This window comes from Grus americana, chromosome 3, assembly GCF_028858705.1.
Source record: "Grus americana isolate bGruAme1 chromosome 3, bGruAme1.mat, whole genome shotgun sequence".
Classification (NCBI taxonomy): Eukaryota; Metazoa; Chordata; class Aves; order Gruiformes; family Gruidae; genus Grus; species Grus americana.
Genome location: NC_072854.1, coordinates 13,873,162 through 13,897,839, shown reverse-complemented (window position 1 = coordinate 13,897,839; position 24,678 = coordinate 13,873,162). Strand labels below are relative to the sequence as shown.

The 24,678-nt window shown below is 38.3% G+C and overlaps 1 protein-coding gene across 1 annotated transcript; it reads left to right on the top strand.

Annotated features, from left to right (window-relative positions):
* Nucleotides 1-1,618: 1,618 nt before the first annotated feature.
* On the top strand, nucleotides 1,619-23,584 carry DDX1 (DEAD-box helicase 1). The gene is made up of 26 exons (XM_054822003.1): nucleotides 1,619-1,716; nucleotides 3,642-3,693; nucleotides 4,651-4,714; nucleotides 6,315-6,344; nucleotides 6,604-6,700; nucleotides 8,218-8,265; nucleotides 8,419-8,502; nucleotides 9,398-9,481; nucleotides 9,920-9,996; nucleotides 11,252-11,324; nucleotides 11,440-11,516; nucleotides 12,307-12,421; nucleotides 12,967-13,105; nucleotides 14,120-14,180; nucleotides 15,320-15,418; nucleotides 16,102-16,191; nucleotides 17,776-17,964; nucleotides 19,027-19,078; nucleotides 19,531-19,677; nucleotides 20,399-20,490; nucleotides 21,046-21,118; nucleotides 21,569-21,641; nucleotides 21,770-21,812; nucleotides 22,019-22,114; nucleotides 22,881-23,001; nucleotides 23,259-23,584. Exons 1-26 carry the CDS (start codon nucleotides 1,701-1,703, stop codon nucleotides 23,387-23,389), a joined length of 2,223 nt encoding a protein of 740 aa, XP_054677978.1. The 5' UTR covers nucleotides 1,619-1,700; the 3' UTR covers nucleotides 23,390-23,584.
* Nucleotides 23,585-24,678: the final 1,094 nt, after the last annotated feature.

The window sequence follows — 24,678 nt, the reverse complement described above, 5'->3', positions numbered from 1 at the left end:
TTCTCTGCATGACACCTGGTTTCTACAGCATAAGGTAACAGTCAATAGGGCTCAGGGAGAGTTTTAAAAAAGGCCTTGAAATAAACCTCCAGGACAAAACCAGTACTCAAATTGCAACACAGTAGTCAAGAGAAGCGCAGCGTCAGAGATGCTGTCGCTTCTTTGGCCTTTGAGCCAGATGCATCTGTATCTGAGGACTGCCTTAGAAAAGGTTGAAGTTGCATTTCACGATAGAAAGCAGTAGGTAATATTTTTGCTGTGCCTTCCACTTTGCAGACCATTGATTTGTGGGGTAACTGTAGAAGCTGCATTTTTTTCATTTGCAATCTAATTTTATTTTTATAACAACAGTCCGGAAATTCTTGCATTTAACTTCACTAGAAGTTATCTTAGAAAGATTGTGCAGAATTTGGGGTCACTGCTGTAAAAACTGGAGAAGAATGTAACCTCATTAACATATATCTAAATAACGTGGTGTGTTACCTATGTGTGAAGTTATTTTTGTTCACATAAAACCCTGACTACTTTCTGCCAAACATGTTTATTGCAGAAAACTATGCAAACGTGTACAACTTACAGCAAAATGGAAAGATGACGGTGCTGCATGCAGATGTAAAGCAGATTCCCACTGTGAACACACACTTTGTGATTAAAAGATAAGTTACACCAGGTGTTACCTAGACTACCTGTGGTCATGACTTTACTGTCTGTTCGGAGCTGCAGCTGCGAGGCCTGGCACCGGGCGTGCTCGAGCTTCGATTTGCAGGGGAAGAAAACACTCCGGGCTTTCACAAACGTGGTAACGTAGCCAAAAAGAAAGGCCTGTAACGAAGGCCTGCTTATATTATACATAATAAGAAAACGTAGCCAAGAAGAAAGGCCTGTAATGAAGGCCTACTTGTATTATAGGTGATAAGAAACTCTTCATTATTACTTTAGGTAGAAGGCTAATGATTCTTAGAATGAGCAGCTGCTACACATCATGAGAAAAAGGAGGAGCTACAAGACACTTCAAGGTCCTTATGTACATACTTTTCAGAAAGGGAGGACATTAATTGCCTCCAGCAGCATCCTTATCTTGCTGAGGCGTATAGCAAACAATTACCAACACCGAAATATTGAGAAACTAGGGGAAAGGTAATTTGGGCCAGGGTCCCCACGACCACCGACTCATAAGCCCCCTACCCAAATTATCCCACCTACTCAAAAGATAGAGGCGGAGAAAGGAACTGAGCATGCGTTCTAGTTTGCGTACTAGGGAAGAAATATGAACCAATTATTGTAACGGGGAGTGTACCATTTTGTAATCTTTGTAACATTTCTGTATAAATATGACAAGAGAACCAGCATTAGGTGTGCCTGATTAGAGGAACTATCCTCCTGACACCCAGCGCTGCAATAAAGGAAATGCCTGCTTCTTAATGCTAAATTGGTGTTAAGGAGTTTTCTTTCATTCCCGAATTTCGGTGACAGTAACATCGTGATCAAGCGACCTGAATGTACCCTATAAACCCGCAAACAGAACAAAAATAATTCCTCCTCCTCCGAGTTTGTAGTACTGGTAGGGCCACGTTTCAACCCGCTTCCCTGCGCCGGGGCCGGAACGCGCGGCGCGGCGCCTCCTGCTCCCACCCGGCCCCAAAAGGCTGCGGACGGGTCGGCGCCTGCGCTCTGCAGCTTTTGGTGGTCGTGGAGCGAATATGGCGGCGTTTTCGGGTACGTGGTGCTGGGCAGGCGGGGGGCCGGCTGGCTGTGCCGCCGGCAGCGAGGCACGGGGAGGACCTCTCCCCTCTCGTCCTGCTGGCACCTTGCGGGGGTGGCGGCTCCCGGTCTCCCCGCGGCGGACGGGCCCCGTCAGCGCCCGTCCTGCCCTGTAGTACGTGACTTACCACGTAGCAGGCTGAAGGGCGAGAGGCCTGTGGGGATGTAGGTGCCCTTCCCGGCTCCTCGGGCTTTTGCAGGCCTTCAGAAGTGGCTATCGAAATGGATTTGCGGTTTTAGTGTCAGCCTCCTTCCTCGGGCTGTTTTCTGTAACAAGAGGCTCATCGTAGCTGTTTTGTGCATTGCAGTGGATAATAACTTCTTGATGGGAGTAGCTTTATTCTGTGATAGGGTTTGAAATATGTGTGTAAACTATAATCTAAAAACTTACTGTTGAAGGAGGAAACATCACTGTTTGTCCCACCATGCACGTATATATGCACTCATTCGGTTACTGTAATGTGTATGAGGGTTTTAATTTGTTTCTTTTAACTGAATTCTTTATATCTAATCGTGAGAGAAAAAGCTGAAGCTTCTTCCGTAGATGTAGAGATGAGTTTAGATGCTAGACAGCAGGGTTAATTTCGTTGTAGTTAATGAAAACGTCATAATGCCATTGTTTGAGTAAACCCTTGTACTGTATATTGTATTAAACTATGTGAACTGGAAGTATATTAAAAATGGGGAAAATAATGTAGGGATTTATACATAATTTGCAATCAATAGCTGGTTTTATTTCTATGGAAAAAGCTTTTTGCTTATGTGGCTTGCCTAATTTTGTAGGAGTACAGGCTAACACTTGAAAATATTAAAGTTTCCTGAAATTATGTTACAAATGAAACATGTTTCTTAGCATTTGTATTATAGGAAATGGAAAAATACTTTTTGGCTACATGCATCCATATAAGTCAGCCCAGCTCTCTAAGTGTGCACATGTGTGTGGTATGTGTGAAACCCAGCATGTGACAGTGTAAAGGCTAGCATGTAAAAGTTCCCTTTAGAAAGGTGCAGATTTATACTTAAAGAAATTGTTTTAGAGTAACCCTGTGCACCTGAAAAGATGACCAACAGGTAAATTGCTATTTCAATGGTACGATACCATTGTTTGGGTTCATTACGAACTGTATTCCTCTTGCTCTTATTGAATAGGTGCAGGGTTTGGGGGTTTTGGTGGGGTTTTTTATTTTTTTTTTTAACTAGAATTTGTTTATCAACATACAAATGTTATTATTGGATTCATATTTAACTTGTGTCTAAGGTATTGCTATCAGACCTTGCTAAGAGTTTGCCAGAAGGAGTATCTAAGGAAAAAAACCTTTTAAAGCTGGATGTCATTAGTAAATGTATGAAAATCAAAGCATTGACAAGTTAATATACATGTGTAAAGCACGATTTGGTGAAAAGAAACTTAAGCATCTCCAATTTGAGTCCTTACATAATACAGGGGTTTTCTCTTTTTTTTTGAAAACTGTTTGCATCTGAACCGTAGAGAAAGTCAGGATATTTGTGATTAACAAAGTCTTCCCTGTTGTTTGCATAGGCAGTTTCCTTAAATGTGCGAAGATAAGTACCTTGCCCTTGAAGTGGTACTCGGTTCCAAGTGTGTTTGTTTTGCTGCTATGTCAGTACCTGCCCTTATGCCTAACATATGCCTGACTTAGTCTGCTATAAGTGGGGACAACTGTCAAAACTGTATGTAGGGAGGGGAAAATGTTTCTTATCTATCACTTGAGCCCTGTAGAGAGGGCTGCATGTGCTGTTGCCAAAAAGAATGGTTTTTTGTTTATTTTTGTCTGTAGTTGGAAGCGTTGATGCTAGGAAATGTTACAGACTCTGTTGAGGTAAATAACACTACTTGTTCTTTTTTTTGTGTCTTACAGAAATGGGTGTTATGCCTGAGATAGCTCAAGCAGTGGAGGAGATGGACTGGCTGTAAGTAGGCATGCGTTTGGGTTTGGCAAAATCTAATTTGCCTTTCAGCGATACATGATATGCTTCTTAAAATACCTCTGCTGTCTCATTAAAGCAAAGCAGATACATGTCTTCCTTTAACTGTCATTGCATCTCATGCACTCCTTTTTAGTGTGAATGACTGAGGAATGCAAATTGCGACTGCAGTGGTAACATTTAAACTTGGACAAGTAAAGCATAACTGGCTTTGATAAAAGCCTCTGTGCTTCTAGCTTGTTTATTATGTATTGTGAGATTATTGGATGAAATGCTGTCACATCCTTGATGCTAGTTTAGTAAATATTTTCCAGACTGTGGTCTGAATTTGTGTTCTGCAGAGTTGATGCTTGTGTGTCAGTCTTCGACAAAAGTTATTCTTCCTGGTTTTAGTTACTTGTTTGGCTAAAGTATTTGATTCGGAGCTTGACATTGTCATTCAGAATGTTACCAGGATGGACATTGTTAGTGTATGTAGTTGTTCTTTTCTCATGTGCATGGTGTTAATTAGCTGTGTGTGATTGTCTGAAAATGATGGTTACATTTAGTTATCTTTACTCTCTTTTCTGGTTTTGAATAGGAATCTTGTAAATCAGGGCTGTGTAAGTGGCTTTAAAAGTGAAACTCATTTGAAGAAAGGAAAACGGGGAATATATAATTAATCTATTTATTTTTCTAGTTTCACATAGTGATGTGAGATGTAGCCCTCATGTCAGGGTGCAGTTGAGCCCACTAGTCACTTCCTGTCAAGGTACATCTCCTATTCCAAGCTCTTGTAGATGGAATCCTTTTCACTTCCTTAGCTGCAAGCCAGGAAGAATAACATTTACCTGTTATATCCCATCTTATAGATGACCGTGGTTTCTGTGAGTTCCTATATAAGCAAAAATCCTTTTTTTCTACTGATAATGTCAGTTTCTGTTAATGTGTTCTTTCCTGTAGTCTACCTACAGATATCCAAGCAGAATCTATCCCACTGATCCTGGGAGGTGGTGATGTACTTATGGTATGTATGCAGTACAGCCCAATTCCTAGAAAGCCTGTGCCTTTTAATTGTTATTTGTGTGGTCAATTCCTTTCTTTATGGAAGGGATCAAAGACATGTCCTCCTTCAGTAGAATAGAATCATAGAATGGTTTGGGTTGGAAGGGACTCAAACATCATCTAGTTCCAACTCCCCTGCCACAGGCAGGGACACCCTCCACTAGACCAGGTTGCCCAAAGCCTCATCCAACCTGGCCTTGAACACTTCCAGGGATGGGGCACCCACAACCTCTCTGGGCAACCTCTTCCAGTGCCTCACCACCCTCACAGTAAAGAATTTCTTTCTAACATCTAATCTAAATCGACCCTCCTACAGCTTGAACCCATTACCCCTTGTCCTGTCACTACACCCCCTGATAAACAGTCCCTCACCATCTTTCCTGTAGGCCCCTTCAGGTACCGGAAGGCCGCAATTAGATCTCCCTGGAGCCTTCTCTTCTCCAGGCTGAACAAGCCCAACTCTCTCAGCCTGTCCTCACAGGAGAGGTGCTCCAGCCCTCTGATCAGCTTCGTGGCCCTCCTCTGGACTCTCTCCAACAGCTCCAGGTCTCTCCTGTACTGGGGCCCCCAGAGCTGGACGCAGTACTCCAGGTGGGGTCTCACGAGAGCAGAGTAGAGGGACAGGATCACCTCCCTCGACTTGCTGGTCACACCTCTTTTGATGCAGCCCAGGACACGGTTGGCTTTCTGGGCTGCAAGCGCACACTGCTGGCTCATGTTGAGCTTCTCCTCAATCAATACCCCCAAGTCCTTCTCCTCGGGGCTGCTTTCAATCCATTCCTTGCCCAGCCTATAGTTGTGCTTGGGATTGCGCTGACCCACGTGCAGGACCTTGCACTTGGCCTTGTTGAACTTCGTGCGGTTCACACGGGCCCACCTCTCCAGCCTGTCAAGGTCCCTCTGGATGGCATCCCTTCCCTCCAGCATGTCGTCCCCACCACACAGCTTGGTGTCATTGTCAAACTTGAAATAATAGAAAGTGTATTCTTCAGCTAAAAACCTCTTTGAGTTCCTGGTGTGTTCCTAGATTGCAGATGGGATTCATTCATTTTAGGCTGTATTTTTTTGACTATTTGACAGACACTGCCACATGAATGAGAGCTATCTGATTGCATCTACTCTCCTTTTTGTCGTAAATACCTGACATAGATCTGCATGGAACATGACTGATGCTGTCTCAACAAATGCTTCAGTGTCAATAGCGTTGAAGATAGCAGAGTAGGACTCCTTATTCATCATTTCTTTTGCAGATCTCTGTGTAGTTTATTCCATAACCAAAGTAACCTTTGCTATGATCTTCCATAGCGCCTCCAGAAATCAGACATACATAGATCGTTTCTTTTGGTGGACTCTGGGAGGTTTTGCTTTTTTTTTTAAGTCTATTTTAAAGATTTTCCATGTTTGTATTCACATCCAATTTGTGTGAAGCAATGGCATTACTCTTTTCAGATTTTCTGTATTATGCAGAAGAAAAAGTAAACAGTTTATAGTTTATTAAAATAGAACAGTCCTTGCAGTGTAAGTTGCAACTCTGGTTAAACTCTAAATTTTTCCTTCTATAGGCTGCTGAAACAGGAAGTGGAAAAACTGGTGTAAGTAATCAAATTTAAATTAGCAGAAGTAAAATTCTTTAAGTGGTGAGAGATGGTGTGCGTGTTTGTGCATATATACAGAGAGAATGCGTATATGTTTGTATATGTATTTAAGTAGTTTTATTAATAATCTTTACAAACATATGTGTAGGCTTCTTTTAAAGTGTTTCTGGCCCCGGGCGTTGCACCTGAAAACTAGGCTGACTGTGTCTGGAAATATCTGTATAAATTGTGGAATGAAAATAACTTTCCATTTTAGGCTTTCAGCATTCCAGTTATCCAGATTGTTTATGAAACACTGAAGGACCAGATGGAAGGCAAGAAAGGGAAAGCAACTATTAAAACTGGTGGGGCAGGTAAGTTTTTAAGTGTCACACACTCCTCAGGTTTGGAACACTGTTAATTCATGTTGATTCTGTTACCTCCCAAAGTAAAGTTAACCTAACTTGCCATTAGAGCAGTATTTTTCCTTAATTTGGGATAACGTAAATAGAACATCATCACCCCAGATTTTATAAAACTGAATATAAATTTGCTGTTGGAGTAATGGAAAGAACTGGGGTGCATTTGCAGTCTCTTAGTAGTGCTCATTGTCTTCAGCTTAAGGCTGGCTGATCCACACCACGCTCTTCAGCGTTCTTTTGAAAGCCATAGTAGTTTGGTGCTTTACAAGATGTGAAGTAGTAGTAGTGTCCAGCTTAAAAAAAAAAAAAAAAAAAAAAACAAAACAGGGGGGGCGGGTGGAGTTAAATCATCTTCCAATTGCAGGGATAGATGAGATACCAGTAGTGACACCACATAATTGGTCTGAGTGTCTTAAGTGAGCTTGAGCAGAAGGCTCTTCTAGGCTCAAACTTTTGTGTGGCTGGGTAGTCTGTCTTTCAGTTCTGCTGTGCTGACTAAAGCTGTTATGTTCTTTTTGGCACCTAGCTAGATTTGGAAGCTGAGTAACGACATCTTGAGTTGCTGCAGATTTGAACTAGTAAACATTGAACTGAGCAGGAAATGCACAGGGCCAGCAACCACTGATACAGAATGGATTGTAACAATGATAATATTTTTGCAGTATTTGAGGGTCTATTATACATCTGTTTAAGCTTGCAACTTGAAAGCTAGTAACCATGTTAGGTGTTTACAGATAAAAACTTATGTAAGTGACAGTAGTTGCACAAACAACACTCTGAAGATGTTGCAGAAATTCTCATCTTTCAGTTTTGTTATAACTACTGCTACAGTGGTGACAGTACATTCAGCTTAAAAAGAAAAAAAAATTCTTGAAAGAATGTAATGTGAATACACTCAGTAATCCTAATTGAAATAGCATCTAGTTCTACAAAAAAATGCTTCTATTGTTGAACTTCTAGACTTTATTGCAACATGTTATTGAGCATATGAAAAATGAAGGCAGAAATTTTATGTGCTATATGTGCATGTGTCTTAGCTCTTCAGTAATGACATTTAACTAATACCCTGAAAAATATCTTAATGTAAACTTGGAACAGAAATAGCAAATACATTTCAAATTTATTGCTCTTAATGTAGTTTTGGATGCTGAATTTGATTGTGATTATGTGGAACTCTGGCTTTTTATAAATGTCTTCATTGTTTTCAGTTTTATTTTTGAGTAACTTAATCTGTGTTATCTTTAATGGAATAATCTAAACTTTCATAGAATACCTTTGCATTATGTATCTGTGCCCCTCCTTCAAGTTATAGGCCTTCATTTTGACCTCGTATGAATTGCATTGGAACAAAGCTGTCTCCCCAGAAAATTAAGCCAAATGCTGTAGAGCCAATGTGACCTTCTAATTAGAGTTTTCCAGGCTTACCTTGTTGGTTTAATACTTTTTCTCTTGCTGTCTTTCAAACCTAGTGCTCAATAAATGGCAAATGAACCCATATGATAGAGGATCAGCTTTTGGTGAGTTGTCCTAATGCTGCTTTAAATGTTCACTTGAAAATGTTCACTTGGTAGAAAAAAAAGAATGAACCAGAAGAAAGCATGCATGAAAGTTTCTTTTAAAAGCAGTTAGAGAGGCAATTTCTTTAACTAAAACTGTCTTGTAATTTTCAGCAATTGGATCAGACGGTTTGTGTTGTCAAAGCAGAGAAGTAAAGGAATGGCATGGATGCAGAGCAACTAGAGGTGTGACTAAAGGTAGATAAAAAAATTATGTTTTTTCGAGACTTTTCTAGATGTTTCAACTGAAATGCCCACTTGTCACTCATTGTTAATGTAGATGGTTGCTTTTAAAACTTATTATCCATCTGATCAAATGTGCTATTACTCAGTTTACTGCTAGCTGAAGACTTTGGAATGACAAATGCCTCTGTGTTCCTCTCCTTGTTTTGGAAGTTACCTTTTCTCTGATAGGGGATTGAGTCGGAGGAGACAGAATCATAACTAATATTCATTAGAACACATTTTATTTTATATTAAGATGTTATTAATAGGAAGTAGCTACTCACACAGTACTTTCAGTTGTTTCCTAGCACACTTCACACAGACACATGCATGCACAGATTTCATGGTTACATGGTTGGAGCAGCAGTTGAGAGGCCAACCCCAACTCTACTCAGAAGCAGAGTCATACTGATACTCCAGTGGTTCTCGGCGGGTGTTCAGAAAGACCCTCAAACAGTCTCATTTCATCACATGTGCAGATAATCCTGTAGTCAGTCTGTACGTAGCAGCCAGTTGGATGTGGTTCAAGTTACACAACCAGTTGTTGATTCGGCAGACCCCTGGTGTTCTGAGTTTTATCAGTTCTTGTGGATTCAGTAGAACCACTAATCTCTCTAGCTTATGACTCCTTTGAAGTCTTTCGCGCACTGCCTCTCAGCATGTACTTTTTCTCTCTTTGATTATCTCTTTCTTCATCACATACATAGGTACCTACAGAACCTTTTCACACTAACACAATAGGGAGGTTTATGACACTTTCAGCAGGGGTGGAAATATTAGGCTTGCATGGTCTTGGAACTAGCCAAACTGAACCACCTTGATGAAACTGAAATTTAGGTGTTTTACATCCTTTCTTTCTCTTTTAAAGGGAAGTACTACTATGAAGTTTCTTGTCATGACCAAGGCTTGTGCAGAGTTGGTTGGTCAACTATGCAGGCTTCACTAGATTTGGGTGAGTTTCCTTCAAAAGAAGAATCCAATAGTTTTCATATTCACATGGAATGGCTAGAGTCCTGTTCTAGTCTTGCAGAGAATGGGCTGCATGGGAAGGATAGCAATATCAGGGAGTTGAAAACTTTGGTACAAATGTTGCTCTTCCTGTAAGAGGAAGTCTGCTTGGGTGGTGGCAATGTTTGCTTTTTTTTTTTTCTCTTGTGACTTTTTCCCTTGTATTCCAATTTTTTAATGAAGATGACTGGAGACTAGTAAAATCAATAAATGTACAGGTACAAAAATACTAGTTTAGCGTATATCAAAGCTAGATGTCTTTAGTTTGCACTGTATTATTTTTTTATGTGGTAGTATTAGAAGTTTCAGTTATGAATACAAAGAGGAAAAAATATAACCTGTTGACCAAAAGATAAAAAGCTATACTTTGTCTTGTCTTTAGGTACTGATAAATTTGGCTTTGGCTTTGGTGGCACTGGTAAGAAATCTCACAACAAGCAATTTGACAGCTATGGTGAGGTAAGCTTGACTTGCTTATTGGTAGAAACATTATTAAAAGTTTTATAGGTTCTGTGCTTCTGTGTTGTAATAATCAACTTTCTTTTGTAGTAGTGCTAACTTGTAAGGGAAGGCCACTGGGCAAAAGTACCATGAAACACTGAAGCATTTTTGGATGAAAGCATATTAACAGATTTAACAAAAGCAGTTATCAGCTTGAAGCTTATGACTGTGGCTAGACCACAAATATATTGACTCTTATTTAGAAGATAAATCTTTTGTGTGTGATACAGGTTAGAGGCTGACTGATCTCTCGGATTTCTTTCTTGACTTATTTCAGTCTTAGCCTGAACAACACCAATCCAACTGTGTACCTTGGTGAATAATTGAGGTCATTGTATCCTGTTTAAATCACTCAGCTGTCTAATATGTCAAAACACATACTTAAATGCTAATAAGATGTGGTTGGTCATGCTGTTGAGTTGGGTTTGCCATTAGAACTGTTACCTTAATGTACACATCTGAAAATGTCTACCAGGATTATCTGTGGTGTTTTTAGTGCAGTGTGCCAGTCAAGAGTTCAGCTGTTTAAGCATAATTTATGCTTAATGTGAATAATTCAGAAACTTAAGTGGTTTTGTGGTATTAATGAACTCTCAATGCCATAAAACTTGCAACTTTTATGACTATTGTAGTGTAGCCTTTTTATACTAGTGACTTCTGAGCTGTTGAAATAGAAGCATTTTATAAAATACAGATTTATTGAATATCTTTTCATTGTAAAGACTTCAATATATTTAAATGAAGTACTTAAGTGTATATATAACATGCATACAGTACCTCCTGCAAGAATTAGTCTTTTTATATAGTCTAAGTATAGGTTTCTGTTACCATGTTTGGTGCTCTAAGCTTAGGTTTACATTGGCTAGTAAATGCATGATTAATGCACTTTTTCGTAATGCAAAATAATTCCTGGTAAATGAGTTAAATTTATCATTGTCAATGTGTTTGGATTTAAGGTAAATTTAGAGCAGCAATAAATGTTTAAATATCTAAGATAAATTGGGCAGTTTACTGAAGATTTGTAATCAAATAAAAATATGCATGCTATTTACAGCTGTATTATTGGAATAAATTTAACTTGCTTCTCTCAAACATTAGCATTTAGTAGGGAGAAGTGGGAGAACTTTAAAAGTTGACAGTATGTAAGCACTAAGTTTTCTTAATACATTGAATGCTAAAATCTCTTAGCTTCACAAACATCTTTTTGTTACAGGAATTCACTATGCATGATACAACTGGGTGTTATCTAGACATAGATAAAGGACAAATAAAATTTTCCAAAAACGGTAAGTTTTATTCGCTTTCTTCTTTGGAATTTTATTGGGATGCTTGTATTGGGAGAAGGGTAGGGGGATGAACGCACACACGTGTGGAGTCTGACTGAACTAACCCTGCTTTCAGGGAAGGACCTCGGCCTTGCATTTGAAATCCCACCACACATCAGGAACCAAGCACTTTTTGCAGCTTGTGTACTGAAGGTAACTTAGGAATATCACAGATGTGTAAGATCATGAAAATTGTTCTAGTTTGATAACTAACTACTTATGTATAACATTTGCATAGCCACCTACAGTTACCGTAGTTGTGCTTGTACACTCTCCGTTTCCTTTGGTCTACTAGTATTTCACTACTGGAGTGGTCATCACAGTGTGTTAGCTTTGACAAGTACCATTCAAGTTAAATATCAAATGTTAAAATTTAAATACTTAAACTTGAATGTAAGGGTACAATAACATGGATAACTAATTCCTAATACCAGTGCTATCTTACCTGTATTAAACTTCAGTATACTATGATTCAGCAGACATAGCAAATAATTGAAAGTGCCAAAATTCTCATTTCGTTTATTCTCAACTCTGATGTTACACTAGTATAGTAGTATGTCTTTCTGGAGTTAGTCTCTCTGGGATGATCTCTTACTGAGTAAAGGTTTTAGCAAAACATTTTGGTGGTACAATGTACAAGTACAAAAAATGTGGGTTTTGTTTATTTTTTTGTCATTGGAAATGAATGGAACATAAAATTTTAAAAAAGATTTCCATCTATCTGTAAATGTGGGAATATTTTGATGCAGAAGAAAAGAGTTTTAAGAGCTAGGACCACGCACAAAATGTCTGGCAGGTTTTAGATCACTTGGGAAAGGGGGATGTGTAAGATCACGTCCTCCTCATCTGGCTGTCTTCTCATGGAGAAATTAATTATGGAATGTTTCTCATTTTACATGGTCTCTTGAATCTGTCTGTATGACACAACTTTGTTGAAATCTAGAATGCTGAATTGAAATTCAATTTTGGTGAAGAAGATTTCAAGTTTCCACCAAAAGATGGCTATATTGGTCTTTGTAAGGCTCCTGATGGTAGTGTTGTAAAATCACAACACTCAGGTAGGTTAGATTTTTTTAAACTTCTCTCTATTCTATATTCAGGTTGTGTTACAGAGCATCTTTTGATTGCTTCAATTACTTCATTACTACTGTATTCAAGGTCTTACAATGATTTTACCGGTAGCAATATTAGTGGTTGTTAGTTGGTTGTTTGGTTTTTTTAAAGTATTCCACATTTTCTTTATCTTAAACAAAAAATAGTCTTACATTTTGAATTTAGAAGTGCATCAGATAAAAAGAGAAGTTCAGCTAAGTTATTCAACAGTGTTGTCTTAAAAATAAGTTTGTGTGTGTTTTAAGCTCTGCAATAAAATTAATTATGCTCCATAGCCAGTATACCCACTATCATGGCAAGATTCACTTGTAATCTCTGCATATTAGTCTGAAGCTATTCATAATTGAGTGAGCAGTAACATCACCCTTTAATGGAGCATTTAGAATCATGAGGTTTTAGATTATTAGTAGAAAATCCAAATTTGTTTCCAGTAAAAAAATTCCAGGATAGGAATGTAGTTTGTCTTAATGGCATATTTTTTTCCACTTAGGAAATGCACAAGTGGTTCAAACACAGAACCTTCCAAATGCTCCAAAAGCATTGATTGTAGAACCTTCAAGAGAGCTGGCAGAACAAACTTTGAACAATGTCAAGCAGTTCAAAAAATATGTCGATAATCCCAAATTAAGGTAACAGTGCATCTGTTATAATTGTATGTGTGGTAGTGTCCATGGACATGACTTTGTGGAATGAGGGGTGTTCCACTTGGTAGCTGAGTGGGCCTTAATCTGCAGTGCTACTGATAATGGCCTCAGTAGTATCTGCTACCTACCAACCTTCTGACATTTCAGCCACAGTCAGACCAGTTAGGGGATTTTTTTGATGTGTTTTATCTATGGACTACATCTTTCTGGTATGACATTGCTTTGGTTTTTTTCTTCAGTTTATCAAAGGTGTATGATACTTAATGTTTTAATTAAGAAAAGCACATTTTCTGCCTACTGCCCTTATTTTCTGAGTATCTTCCCATGCCCTCCACCTCCTCCTGCCCTCATTTTGTTTGGTTTCCATCTCCAACAAATAGTTACATACAAGGTCTGCTCTGTTTACATTAGTGTGCTCGCAGGACAAATGTTGCAGTGATTAGCATGGCGATGCAATTCTGAAAAATGAATTGTCTAAAGTTGTTTCTCTTTTGACTGTGCTTATAAAACTTAAACGAGTGTCTCAGTACCCTAAACTGCAGCCAATTTACAAGAGTACTTTTACTAGAATTGCAGGGGATTAGCAATGGCGAGTGGCAGCTATGATGTAAGACTCCTTTAGAGTACTGTTATTTGCGTTTCTAGTTTTCAAGAACACAGTAAACTTAGTTAACTTATGTTTGAGATTTTTAAGGAATAGATTCTTTTTTTAAGATGAAATTGGTTAAGGTGTTAATGTGTTTAATACAACAGCAATAAATAATCAAATTCAAATACAATTTGGTAACAAAACTTTCACTTCTTGAATTAAAATACAGTACACTACATATGAAGGGACAAATTCTAAAATTAATTTTTTTCCTATTTTTCTTTAAATTACTGTTCAGAGCTGTTAATCGTCAACTACTAATAAAAGAATCAATGTTCAGCCAGATGCTTAATGTATCTTCTGAATCTAATAACTTAGAAAATGTCTAAAATATGTTGATGTAATTTTAGGGAACTGTTGATTATTGGTGGGGTTGCTGCAAGAGATCAACTCTCTATACTGGAACAAGGAGTGAGTTGTATTTTTGTTCATATGATTTAATAGTCTGGGTTCTGAATAACTCATGATGTTGCTAGAGGATGGCAATGGCACTTCTTATAACTCCTGTAAACCTGATAAAAAGAAATTGTGCAGTTGATAGCAAGCTCATGTTGCACTGGCCTGGCATTTGTTGCTTTACTTCCATGGCAGTTGTCAATACAAATACTTGCAGTAGTTGGTTAAATTCTGTTGAAGCCTGAGTACTTCTGAAAATTCTAAATTGTGTAATTTTTACTGCTTGTCCTTAACTAACAAAACAGACAGTTTTCCTATTAACTTCTGCTTCACATTTACGTGAATAAAACTGGTCTGCAATTGTCAGGGTCAACCTACACCACAAACCAGTCCTACATAAAAAGAGTAAGTCTAGCTTCAGCAGCATGGGCTGTATGATTAATTCAGTCATGTTGTAGGGATAACATACTAATTTTTTTTATTTCAGACTCTCTTTTGGAAGTGACACGTCACTATTGATAAGTTTTGCAGTGATTCTAGCTGCCAAAATGCAAATTACAGGCTTGAACTGGAAGATTGCTAGACTTCCATGTGAATGCTAAATTCATGATGGTGAACCCTTCCATCTGGCAAAAAAAAGTTATTTCTAGACTTGATATGTATACTTCCACAGTGAGAAAAGTTGAATTTATTTTATCCCCATTTAAAAACAAATCTGTTTGTTGGCTTCAGATATCAAAGTTACACAGCTTGGGGGGGAGGGGAGGGGAGAAGGGAGCAGGGGTACAACACTTCCCTAAATAAGGGAGGGCTTCCTGCCTAAGTCAGATTCTGCTGATGAAATGGACGTAGAACCAAAATACAGGTTGGCCAGAGGAGTTTGGGGATCTCTCTCGAAGATACTGAAAATTTTTTTGGGCAACTACCTAAAGCAATTTGGAAATTGTCCTTGATTTGCATGTGATGATGGGAGTGGAGACCAGATGACCTCAAGAGATCCCACCAACTCAAATTACTCTAGGATTCTGTGAAGTTACAATTAGTAGAAAATAGGGCATCATACTGATAACCGTCTCATAATCTTAAATTTAGACAAAGCTGGTAATGCCTCTAGTTAGTTATTGGACCAGTTCATACTCTTGTGTATTTCATAGGTGGATATTGTTGTTGGAACTCCTGGAAGACTGGATGACCTGGTCTCAACAGGAAAGCTTAATTTATCTCAAGTGAGATTCCTGGTTCTGGATGAAGCTGTAAGTAAAGAACTAAGTTATACTTAAGTTCTGTTCTTAAGTGCAATATGACATTTCCTAAAAGAGTCAGTGAAACAACATTGTTCTATAGCATTTGGTACTTCAGTGGAACAACAATTAGCTATTCCAGGTTAATCATCTTGTTATTTGTAACCATAGTAACCTACTCTCTGGTAAAGTTGTTTTTTTTTTTTTTTTTTTTTTCCTGATAGAGAAATATATTTCAGGCTGTATTCACAAGGTAGTGACGTCTGTCCCTGTCACTCATTGTATAGGGAACTTGAAAGGATGAAGATGAGAGAAGCATTTTTGATTACCTAGATCTTGAACCCAATGAATGTTGTAGACCATATGCTGTGAAATGAGTGCCCCTCTCTGATCTGTTACAGTATAACTGAATATTCACAAAGATGGAGTGCCTTAGGGTTTTAGCTAGGAGAAGCTGCTGAGACAGATGTTCAATTTCTTGTGAAGCATAGCAGCTGTACTTGTAAATACTCCAAATTGTACTTTTTTTTTTCCTCCTTAGTAATAATATTCCAGCCAGGCATTGACCTGTCCAGCTAATTTAAAGAGACAACTTATGAAACTACAAGTGTACTGCTTATTTAACTTAAGCGTATAGACTGAGAAATGAGAAATAAGAATTGCAGCTTTATTTCTTTTATTTTATTCCCATGTAGGATGGCCTTCTCCTCCAAGGTTATTCAGATTTCATAAACAGGATCCACAGTCAAATTCCTCAGATAACTTCAGATGGAAAGAGACTTCAGGTATAAAATTTGTTTGGGGTTTTTTGTGTGGTGTGTTTTGTTCTGATTTTTTTGTTTGCTTTGGAGTGTTTTCGTGTGGCATGCACTGCTTTCAATTGTTGACTATTACGTAGCATTACTATTATTGGCTGGATGTTCGCACTCAAAGAGTTGTGGTCAACAGCTCAGTGTCCAAGTGGAGATCAGTGATGAGTGGTGTTCCTCAGGGGCCGGTACTGGGACTGGCACTGTTTAACATCTTTGTTGGCGACATGGACAGTGGGATCGAGTGCACCCTCAGCAAGTTTGCCAACGACACCAAGCTGTGTGGTGCGGTCGACATGCTGGAGGGAAGGGATGCCATCCAGAGGGACCTTGACAGGCTGGAGAGGTGGGCCCGTGCAAACCGCATGATGTTCAATAAGGCCAAGTGCAAGGTCCTGCACGTGGGTCGGCGCAATCCCAAGCACAACTATAGGCTGGGCAAGGAGTGGATTGAGAGCAGCCCTGAGGAGAAGGACTTGGGGGTATTGATTGATGAGAAGCTCAACATGAGCCGGCAGTGTGCGCTTGCAGCCCAGAAAGCCAACCGTGTCCTGGGCTGCATCAAAAGAAGTGTGACCAGCAGGTCGAGGGAGGTGATCCTGTCCCTCTACTCTGCTCTTGTGAGACCCCACCTGGAGTACTGCATCCAGCTCTGGGGGCCCCAGTACAGGAGAGACATGGAGCTGTTGGAGAGAGTCCAGAGGAGGGCCACGAAGCTGATCAGAGGGCTGGAGCACCTCTCCTGTGAGGACAGGCTGAGAGAGTTGGGCTTGTTCAGCCTGGAGAAGAGAAGGCTCCAGGGAGATCTAATTGCGGCCTTCCGGTACCTGAAGGGGCCTACAGGAAAGCTGGTGAGGGACTGTTTATCAGGGAGTGTAGTGCTAGGACCAGGGGTAATGAGTTTAAGCTGAAGGAGGGTAGATTTAGATTAGATGTTAGGAAGAAATTCTTTACTGTGAGAGTGGTGAGGCACTGGAACAGGTTGCCCAGAGAGGCTGTGGGTGCCCCATCCCTGGAAGTGTTCAAGGCCAGGTTGGATGAGGCTTTGGGCAACCTGGTCTAGTGGAGGGTGTCCCTGCCTGTGGCAGGGGGGTTGGAACTAGATGATCTCTGAGGTCCCTTCCAACCCAAACCATTCTATGATTCTATGATAGTTCATTGGTTTCAGTAATTGCCTGTGAATATGTGTTTTCGGGATCCTAGATCTTGAAGCCCAGTGTTTAGCAGTATTTAAGTTATTTGGATATAAATATATCTGAAAAATAAGTGACTATGTACATTATGATTTCTAATGCTCTAATAATCTTGATTCACCAGCTTTCAGTAATTCTGCTTTCTTAAGTGATTGGGTTTTTGTAAGAGAATAGTTATGTAACTTATTTTGTGTCTTGACTCTTGTAAGCTTAGTGGTTCCTGTGATGAAGAAGGGCTGTCAGGGACTCTTTCTTTGTGCTACATTATGCAATTCAACTACATAGTATTCTTCCAGTTCTACTCTGACCTTTTTTTGCTGGGAAAATCTGATCTTCAGTGGTATTTATATGGCTTTTTTCTGCTCAGGTGATTGTGTGCTCTGCAACACTACATTCTTTTGATGTGAAAAAACTATCTGAAAAGATCATGCATTTTCCTACCTGGGTTGATTTGAAAGGAGAAGATTCTGTCCCTGAAACTGTACACCATGTAGTTGTGCCTGTAAATCCAAAAGCTGACAAACTCTGGGAAAGGCTCGGCAAGAATCATATCAGAGTAAGTGGCCTACAAGTGAAAATTAAGATTATTTGCTTATGTTTACTTATTTAACCTTCAGAATTGGGGCCTAATGTTGTAGGATTTTTGAAACAGCTTAGCGTATTGGAAATTATTTGGTTCATGGTAATCAGCATCGTGATATTGATGATGTCATAACACTGTTTCTGAACAGCTGTCTTATAAACATGATTGAGGAAGATCTTGATAGAGTAACATTCTGATTCGTACTAGAGAACAATAGCACTTCACTGCTTTTTCACTCATTTCACATCTAATGGTCTGTGGCCTAACTGTGATTAGTATCTGTCTCCTTCTGATCAGGAGGAAGTAAAACTTCCAGCATAGATCATTCTGTAAAGTAGTTTTGTCTCTAACCTATGTGAGACGAGCAATTTTTAAAGGGATGGATTTCATCTCAGACTACATTTGAGACTGGTTAAAATTCTACATTAACCTGACACCTGTTCATATGAGAAGATGGTGGTGGTTGTTGTTAAAGTCTTTAGTTTTTGATTTCTGCATAACCTGGGACTGTATTTCATTCTCAGCAACTCTTACGCAGTTACAGTCAATAGGTTTTCTTAACCCTTTGTTATCTCTGGAACTTCCCTCTGTTAGATCTGTTAGAGCCTGTTCATTAAGTCTTAGCATGAATTTATTTCTTGGGTATATATCTGATTCAGCCTAGCATAGGGAAAAAGATAAGGAACAACTGTGTGTGTATGATTTAGCCATGTTGATAGTGCATTGTTTTCAGGTTCGGTGTTTTGTTGTTGTGGTTTTTTTAAATTCATCACTTTGTTCAAAGGTGGTTTCTATCCAGTGATGAATTTAAAAAAACAACATAAATTTATTGTCCTTTTTTTATGAACAAGTTTTGTGTGCTTACACTCAAGACTTTTCCTTAGCTAAAGGTAGTTTGTCTGGTGGGAGAACAGAATGCTAAGATTACTTTTAAACTTTAATTTCTTGCTAATTATAAGTTAATAGAGTTAAGTTTTTCCTCTGTGAAGTATGGACTAATGACTTGGGGGGTTTGTTTGTTTGTTTTTTTCCTAGACTGATGAAGTACATGCAAAAGACAACACACGACCTGGTGCTAACACTCCAGGTAATCAGCAACGCTAGTTAAGTAGTAGCTTGTGAAATAGTCCTTTGTAAATGTTATGAAGTAAAGCTGAATTATAGGAGATAGTAGTCATGTTCCTCCAAATTCTTATTTCTACATTTTTGTAGTTGTGAAGAGAACTGTGTTTCTGTAATTAGGGGGGAGAGAAAAAGACTTGAATATGTATTTTGCAGGTATGTAAATAACAAGTCTTTGTTGGTGTGTATAAGTAACCCAAAACTCCTGAGTAGTTTTGTTCTTTCTGTATTATATTACCTTGGAGCAGGGGTGCATGGGCAGAGAGAAGTGAAAACTGAAGGTCTCGCTCACTTACTCTGCTAATAAAAGTTTAACTGTCTACTGAAAGGCAAGAGAAAACTTCACATGTATGCTGTTAAAAGGCTTTTCATATTTGTAAACAATTTGAGTGAAATAACTTCTTTACTTTTATGTAGAAATGTGGTCTGAAGCTATTAAAATTCTAAAAGGAGAATACACCGTTCGGGCAATCAAAGAACACAAGATGGACCAAGCCATTATTTTCTGCAGGACTAAAATAGATTGTGATAATATGGAGCAGTACTTTATTCAACAGGGTGGAGGTAATGTATTTTTCATGAAAACTTTATTCTGCTCACTTTCTTGTTTCTTTCAAAGCCAAAATTGTATGATAGAGCACACCGATATTTGGACACTGCACCAATAAAATTGTGCTTGAGTTTTTTGGCTAGCATAAAAGTCAGGGTGTGGTAGCAGGGAGCTGCAGGGGTGCCCTTTGTGGGAGGAGGCAATGAACTGCCTTGTACCTGTTCAGACAGCATCGTGAGATGGCTGGAAACAACCCAACATTTGATCCAATGCAAAGAGTGTATGGTGCCTCTGCTGAAATGCATATAAGAAAAAGTGATAGTTGCTAGGGGTAGGAGACACGAGAAGAAGTGTGTGTGTACAAAAAGTACACCCAAGGAGACCGGGAAGGAGAAAGGTGAGAGAAAACGCAGGAGGACACTGAAAGGGGACGTGTGAAGAGAAGGGTGAAGACACACAGTTGGAGAAACGGGAAGTTTAAACTAGGAAGGAGTGAGGAGACATGCCTGCACAGACCTCCTCTGGGGTGGGGAGAAGGAAAGGTGTGTCTTTAATTGTTTGTCTTGTTTTTTCCCTAATGCCTGTATCAGTAATTAGAAGTTTATGTTAATTGGTAATAAGCTAAATTCCCAAGTCAAGACTTTTGCCCATAAAATGTACTCTTTTCCCAGCTGTACATGGTGTTGTGTCATAATTTTATATATAGATATTATTAATGCATAGCAACTCTTCCAGGGCCTGATAGGAAGGGACATCAGTTCTCATGTGTCTGTCTGCATGGTGACAGAAAACCTCAAGAAAGAAAGCAAAACCTGGAAAGATTTAAGGTGATGCAGCATATTCTTGAAGTCTTTTCCTTCACTTCTCAATATATGAAATCATATGTTAATTTGTGTTGCTAGTTCTCAATTTAAAATGTGTTCAAATGCTCTATGACCTACTTCCTAAAATTCTGTGAGGCACAATTTCTGTAGTTGGAAATCTATACTGTGACTCAGTATGACTTTTGTGAGTTTTTATTGAGAGGATAGGTGGGCTTACTTTTAAATAAAACCTAAATTTAAGCTCTGTAACAGATTACATTGTTTTTTAAAGTTTTTGGTTCTTGAATATTAAAAAAATATTGAAATATTAGACAGTTTTGGATTTGACTAAGCCATTCATCAATTTATACTTGCCTTATGCTTTGGGGAAAGAAAGAAGCATATAAATTGACCAAGTTACTCATGTTCAAAAGGCACTGTTGCACTGTGGAAGAGCTTTATTTAAGCGTTCTTAAATGTACAGAAACACTTGAAGTAAATGCAAAGGACTGCTGTTTCATTGCATGAGATTGTTTGGTTTATTTAGCACAACACTTCTTTACAACTGTGTTTTTGTAGAGAGGAGATGTCCGTTTCTTGATCTGCACAGATGTTGCTGCTAGAGGAATTGATATTCATGGTGTTCCATATGGTAAGGCATAACTTTTAAACTAAGCTATTGAATTGCATACAGCTTCAATATATTTGCAGTCCTGTCAACAAGTTGAGACAGGTATGACTTACAGCTTCATTTTAAAAAGTTATAGATGGTAAAGGCTTGAACTAGGCAACTTTTAATTTGATTGTTCACCATATCTTCTCAAATACGTGACAATGTTCTGCATTGTTGGAGATTCTTTGTTTTTCCACTCTTACCAGAACGTAATCATGGAGAAAGTAGTTTTATAGTGGAAGCCTTCAGTGTAGGTCTTGCAGGTAATGATACCTGTAACTGTTGTAATAGAACATAAAGCATGTATACGGGCTAAGGGAAGGATTGCAGCAATCAAAATTGTATTTATTTTAAGTGTCTGGTCCGTGACCTTAGCTCTTATATTTTAAAAAAACATCTTGTATTCTCTGTGGATTGTGTGTATCTTAGTTATCAACGTCACACTCCCTGATGAAAAACAGAACTATGTCCATCGAATTGGGAGAGTGGGCAGAGCTGAGAGGTATGTATGCATTCAAGGTAGTCGCCGTGTTTTCTTGATTTTTTTTTTTTTTTGTTGTTGTTGTTTCATAAGTTGGCAATAGTTATTGAAATACATTTTTCTCTCTCCCTTCTCCCTTAATATGTCAGGATGGGATTGGCAATCTCCCTTGTGGCAAAAGAGAAAGAAAAGGTAATTATACTCCAAAGCAAAATTGAACAGACGTTATTTACTGAAGTTCTATCCACAGCTGATGTCTGACTTTAATATCCTACGTTGGAAAACTGCCTGTTTGTTCTTGCTTAATTGAAAAGGAATTTAAATAGGTATCTGAATTCTTTTTCATGCTATAATTAATAAAAATGAATGTACTAAACTTGTTTTTTCTTTATTGCTAGGTTTGGTATCATGTATGCAGTAGTCGTGGAAAAGGATGTTATAATACTAGACTGAAGGAAGAAGGAGGTTGTACCATATGGTACAATGAGATGCAGGTAAACATTTTGCTTAACCAGAATGTTCTAATTCCTCTAAAAGACTGTGCGATACAGTTCTTCTCTTAGCTATGTAGTTGAAGTACAAAGCTAGTTTTGAGGTATATATAAACTTTGATTCCATTTGAAAAAGAAATTGGAAAACTTTGCAAGTTATACTTTGTGTTACTTCTTTAATTATAAAAGCTTATTTTAATATTCTCAGCCAATTCTGTTGAAGTCTTATTTTCAGCTTCCTTATAATCTTCCTAATCAAATGCTGCTAAGAGGTTACAGGATGTTAGTTACACATTTTTGTTTAGATGGTTTGTTGCAAAACTGTAACTTGTAACTGTTGTTGTTCTAACCTGGAAATAGTGTGTCACTTAAGTGCATTTTCATTGGGATTTGTATGCCAACCATGGATGCCTGTTAAATTCGCAGTGCTTCACTTCTTTCTACGTGAAAGGGTGACTGATATATCATCTGTGGTAAAATAAGCTTGGACTGCGAGCTCTTTATTATACAGTAGCACCATTCACATAAGTAGGGTAGTATGTAAAATAAAGGTTTCTAGGTAGGGTGAAAACATACTGAGATTGGAAATGAACTTGTATAGTCCATTTGAGAAAAAAAGGTGTTAGTCTTTGGTGTCTGTAATCAAATTGTTTTCTGTGTATTGTTCCTGTTGAAAATATTGGAATGTGACTGTTGAGAACGGTAGTCTGACTGAAGTCTTGGACCATAAGAGTACTTTAAGACTTTTTTTGTTTGGCTTTTTTTTCAGTTGCTGGGGGAGATTGAAGAACACTTAAACTGCACTATTGCCCAAGTTGAACCAGACATAAAAGTACCAGTAGATGATTTTGATGGGAAAGTTACATATGGGCAGAAAAGAGCTCTGGGTGGTAAGCAGTGAGCTACTCTTGAATTACCTTGCTACTCAATGCTCAGTTTCTTGGTTACATGCAGTCTATGGGATGCAAGTGACCGAAGTGTATTTATGCCTGTGTTTTTAAATTGATTGTGGGGTTTTTGTGCTTTTTTTTTTTTTTAACAAGTTAACAAAGTTACGTTAACTTTCTGAATGACTGTGGCTAAGCATTATTAGTTCTGCTGAAAAATGGCTTTGAACACATTATTTAGATTGGGTCTCTTTTGGCAGGTGGACTGTATAAAGGCCATGTGGATATTCTGGCACCTACAGTACAAGAGTTGGCTGCCCTTGAAAAGGAGGCTCAGACATCTTTCTTGCATCTTGGCTATCTTCCTAACCAGCTGTTCAGAACATTCTGATTGTGCCACACTTGACGAGACTTGAGTTAAATGGTCTACCCTGCAAATACAGAAATCCCATACTCTCTTTGAGTAGCAGTAGTTAGAAAAGGATTAAAATTGAATATACTTCTTGCATGATGAACAGTTGTGTTCAGCATTGTTAACTCCCTGTTAGCTGTTGTCTTGATAAAATAAAACAAGTCAAAGATGAAATGGTTTCTCTTGCTCTTCTTTTGCCTTCGCTTGAGGGTTAATTTGCAGAATCATTCTTGCCATAGCTTTTTGGTTTGTTGAAAATACAAGTGTAGTTCAGCAAATCTGGAAGAAGGAGAGTTTAATTTTTTTCTTTGCAGAATATATGTTAAAATTACTTAACTAGCTGTGTACTGTACCTTTTTAATGCTGAGCTTTTTAAAGATGCATCCATATTCAGACAGATGTTTAAGATCTTGAAAAAAAAACTTCCTGAAATATGTATTTGAAGCTCTTGCTTATACTGAAACCCTAAATCTAGGCTGATAACTGCGTTTGGATTCTATAATGCTAGACTTCTCAAAGTTAATGTGTTAAGGTGTCTTAAATTTCTAAAATTGATCTTTTACGAAGAATTCTACAATACTCTGAGTTCACAGGAAGGTAACACGCTAGTATCAAAAGCAGTTCATAAATCTTCAGGAAAAGCTTTTTCATGCAGCAATATAGGTTGAATTACTTCATGCCTCTTGTGCTGCTTTTTAGGCAGGTTAAATTTGTTCATATGAAGTTACTGTAGTCTGATTTAGATTTTTTTTTTTTAGCTTCCTTTATTCTCTAGTGACTCCTCTAATGATACTTAGAAATATCAGTGACTTTGCCTGCAGATTGTCACCTAAAATATCAAAGGTCATTGGGCATGCCTGACATCCCAGAATGAAAGTAACCTTCTTGCCTTCCTCACAAAGACATCTAGTCACAAAGCCTTGCAGAAAACAGTGAAAACCAGATTAAACTCAGGTTGAGCAAAGAAATGATTTTTTTTTTTTTGTGTAGTGTTACCTAGAGAGGGTACATTGAGAGTCCTAGCTGTTAAAATAAAATACATAGGTTTCTCATCAAGGGAAATCTCTCATTCAAAATAAATTTATTGCAGTGCCTAAAATAATTTTAGAGAAGAAAACAGATTGTGCCTGTTTACAAATTGAAGCTGAGAGTGGAAACAGTTTCATTTAGTTTAAAGTGGACATGTTATGTGTACTTGGTGATCACTTTTAAATCATGGGGAAAATGGTGGGTACATGGAATCAAAATCTTACCAGCATTGATCTTTT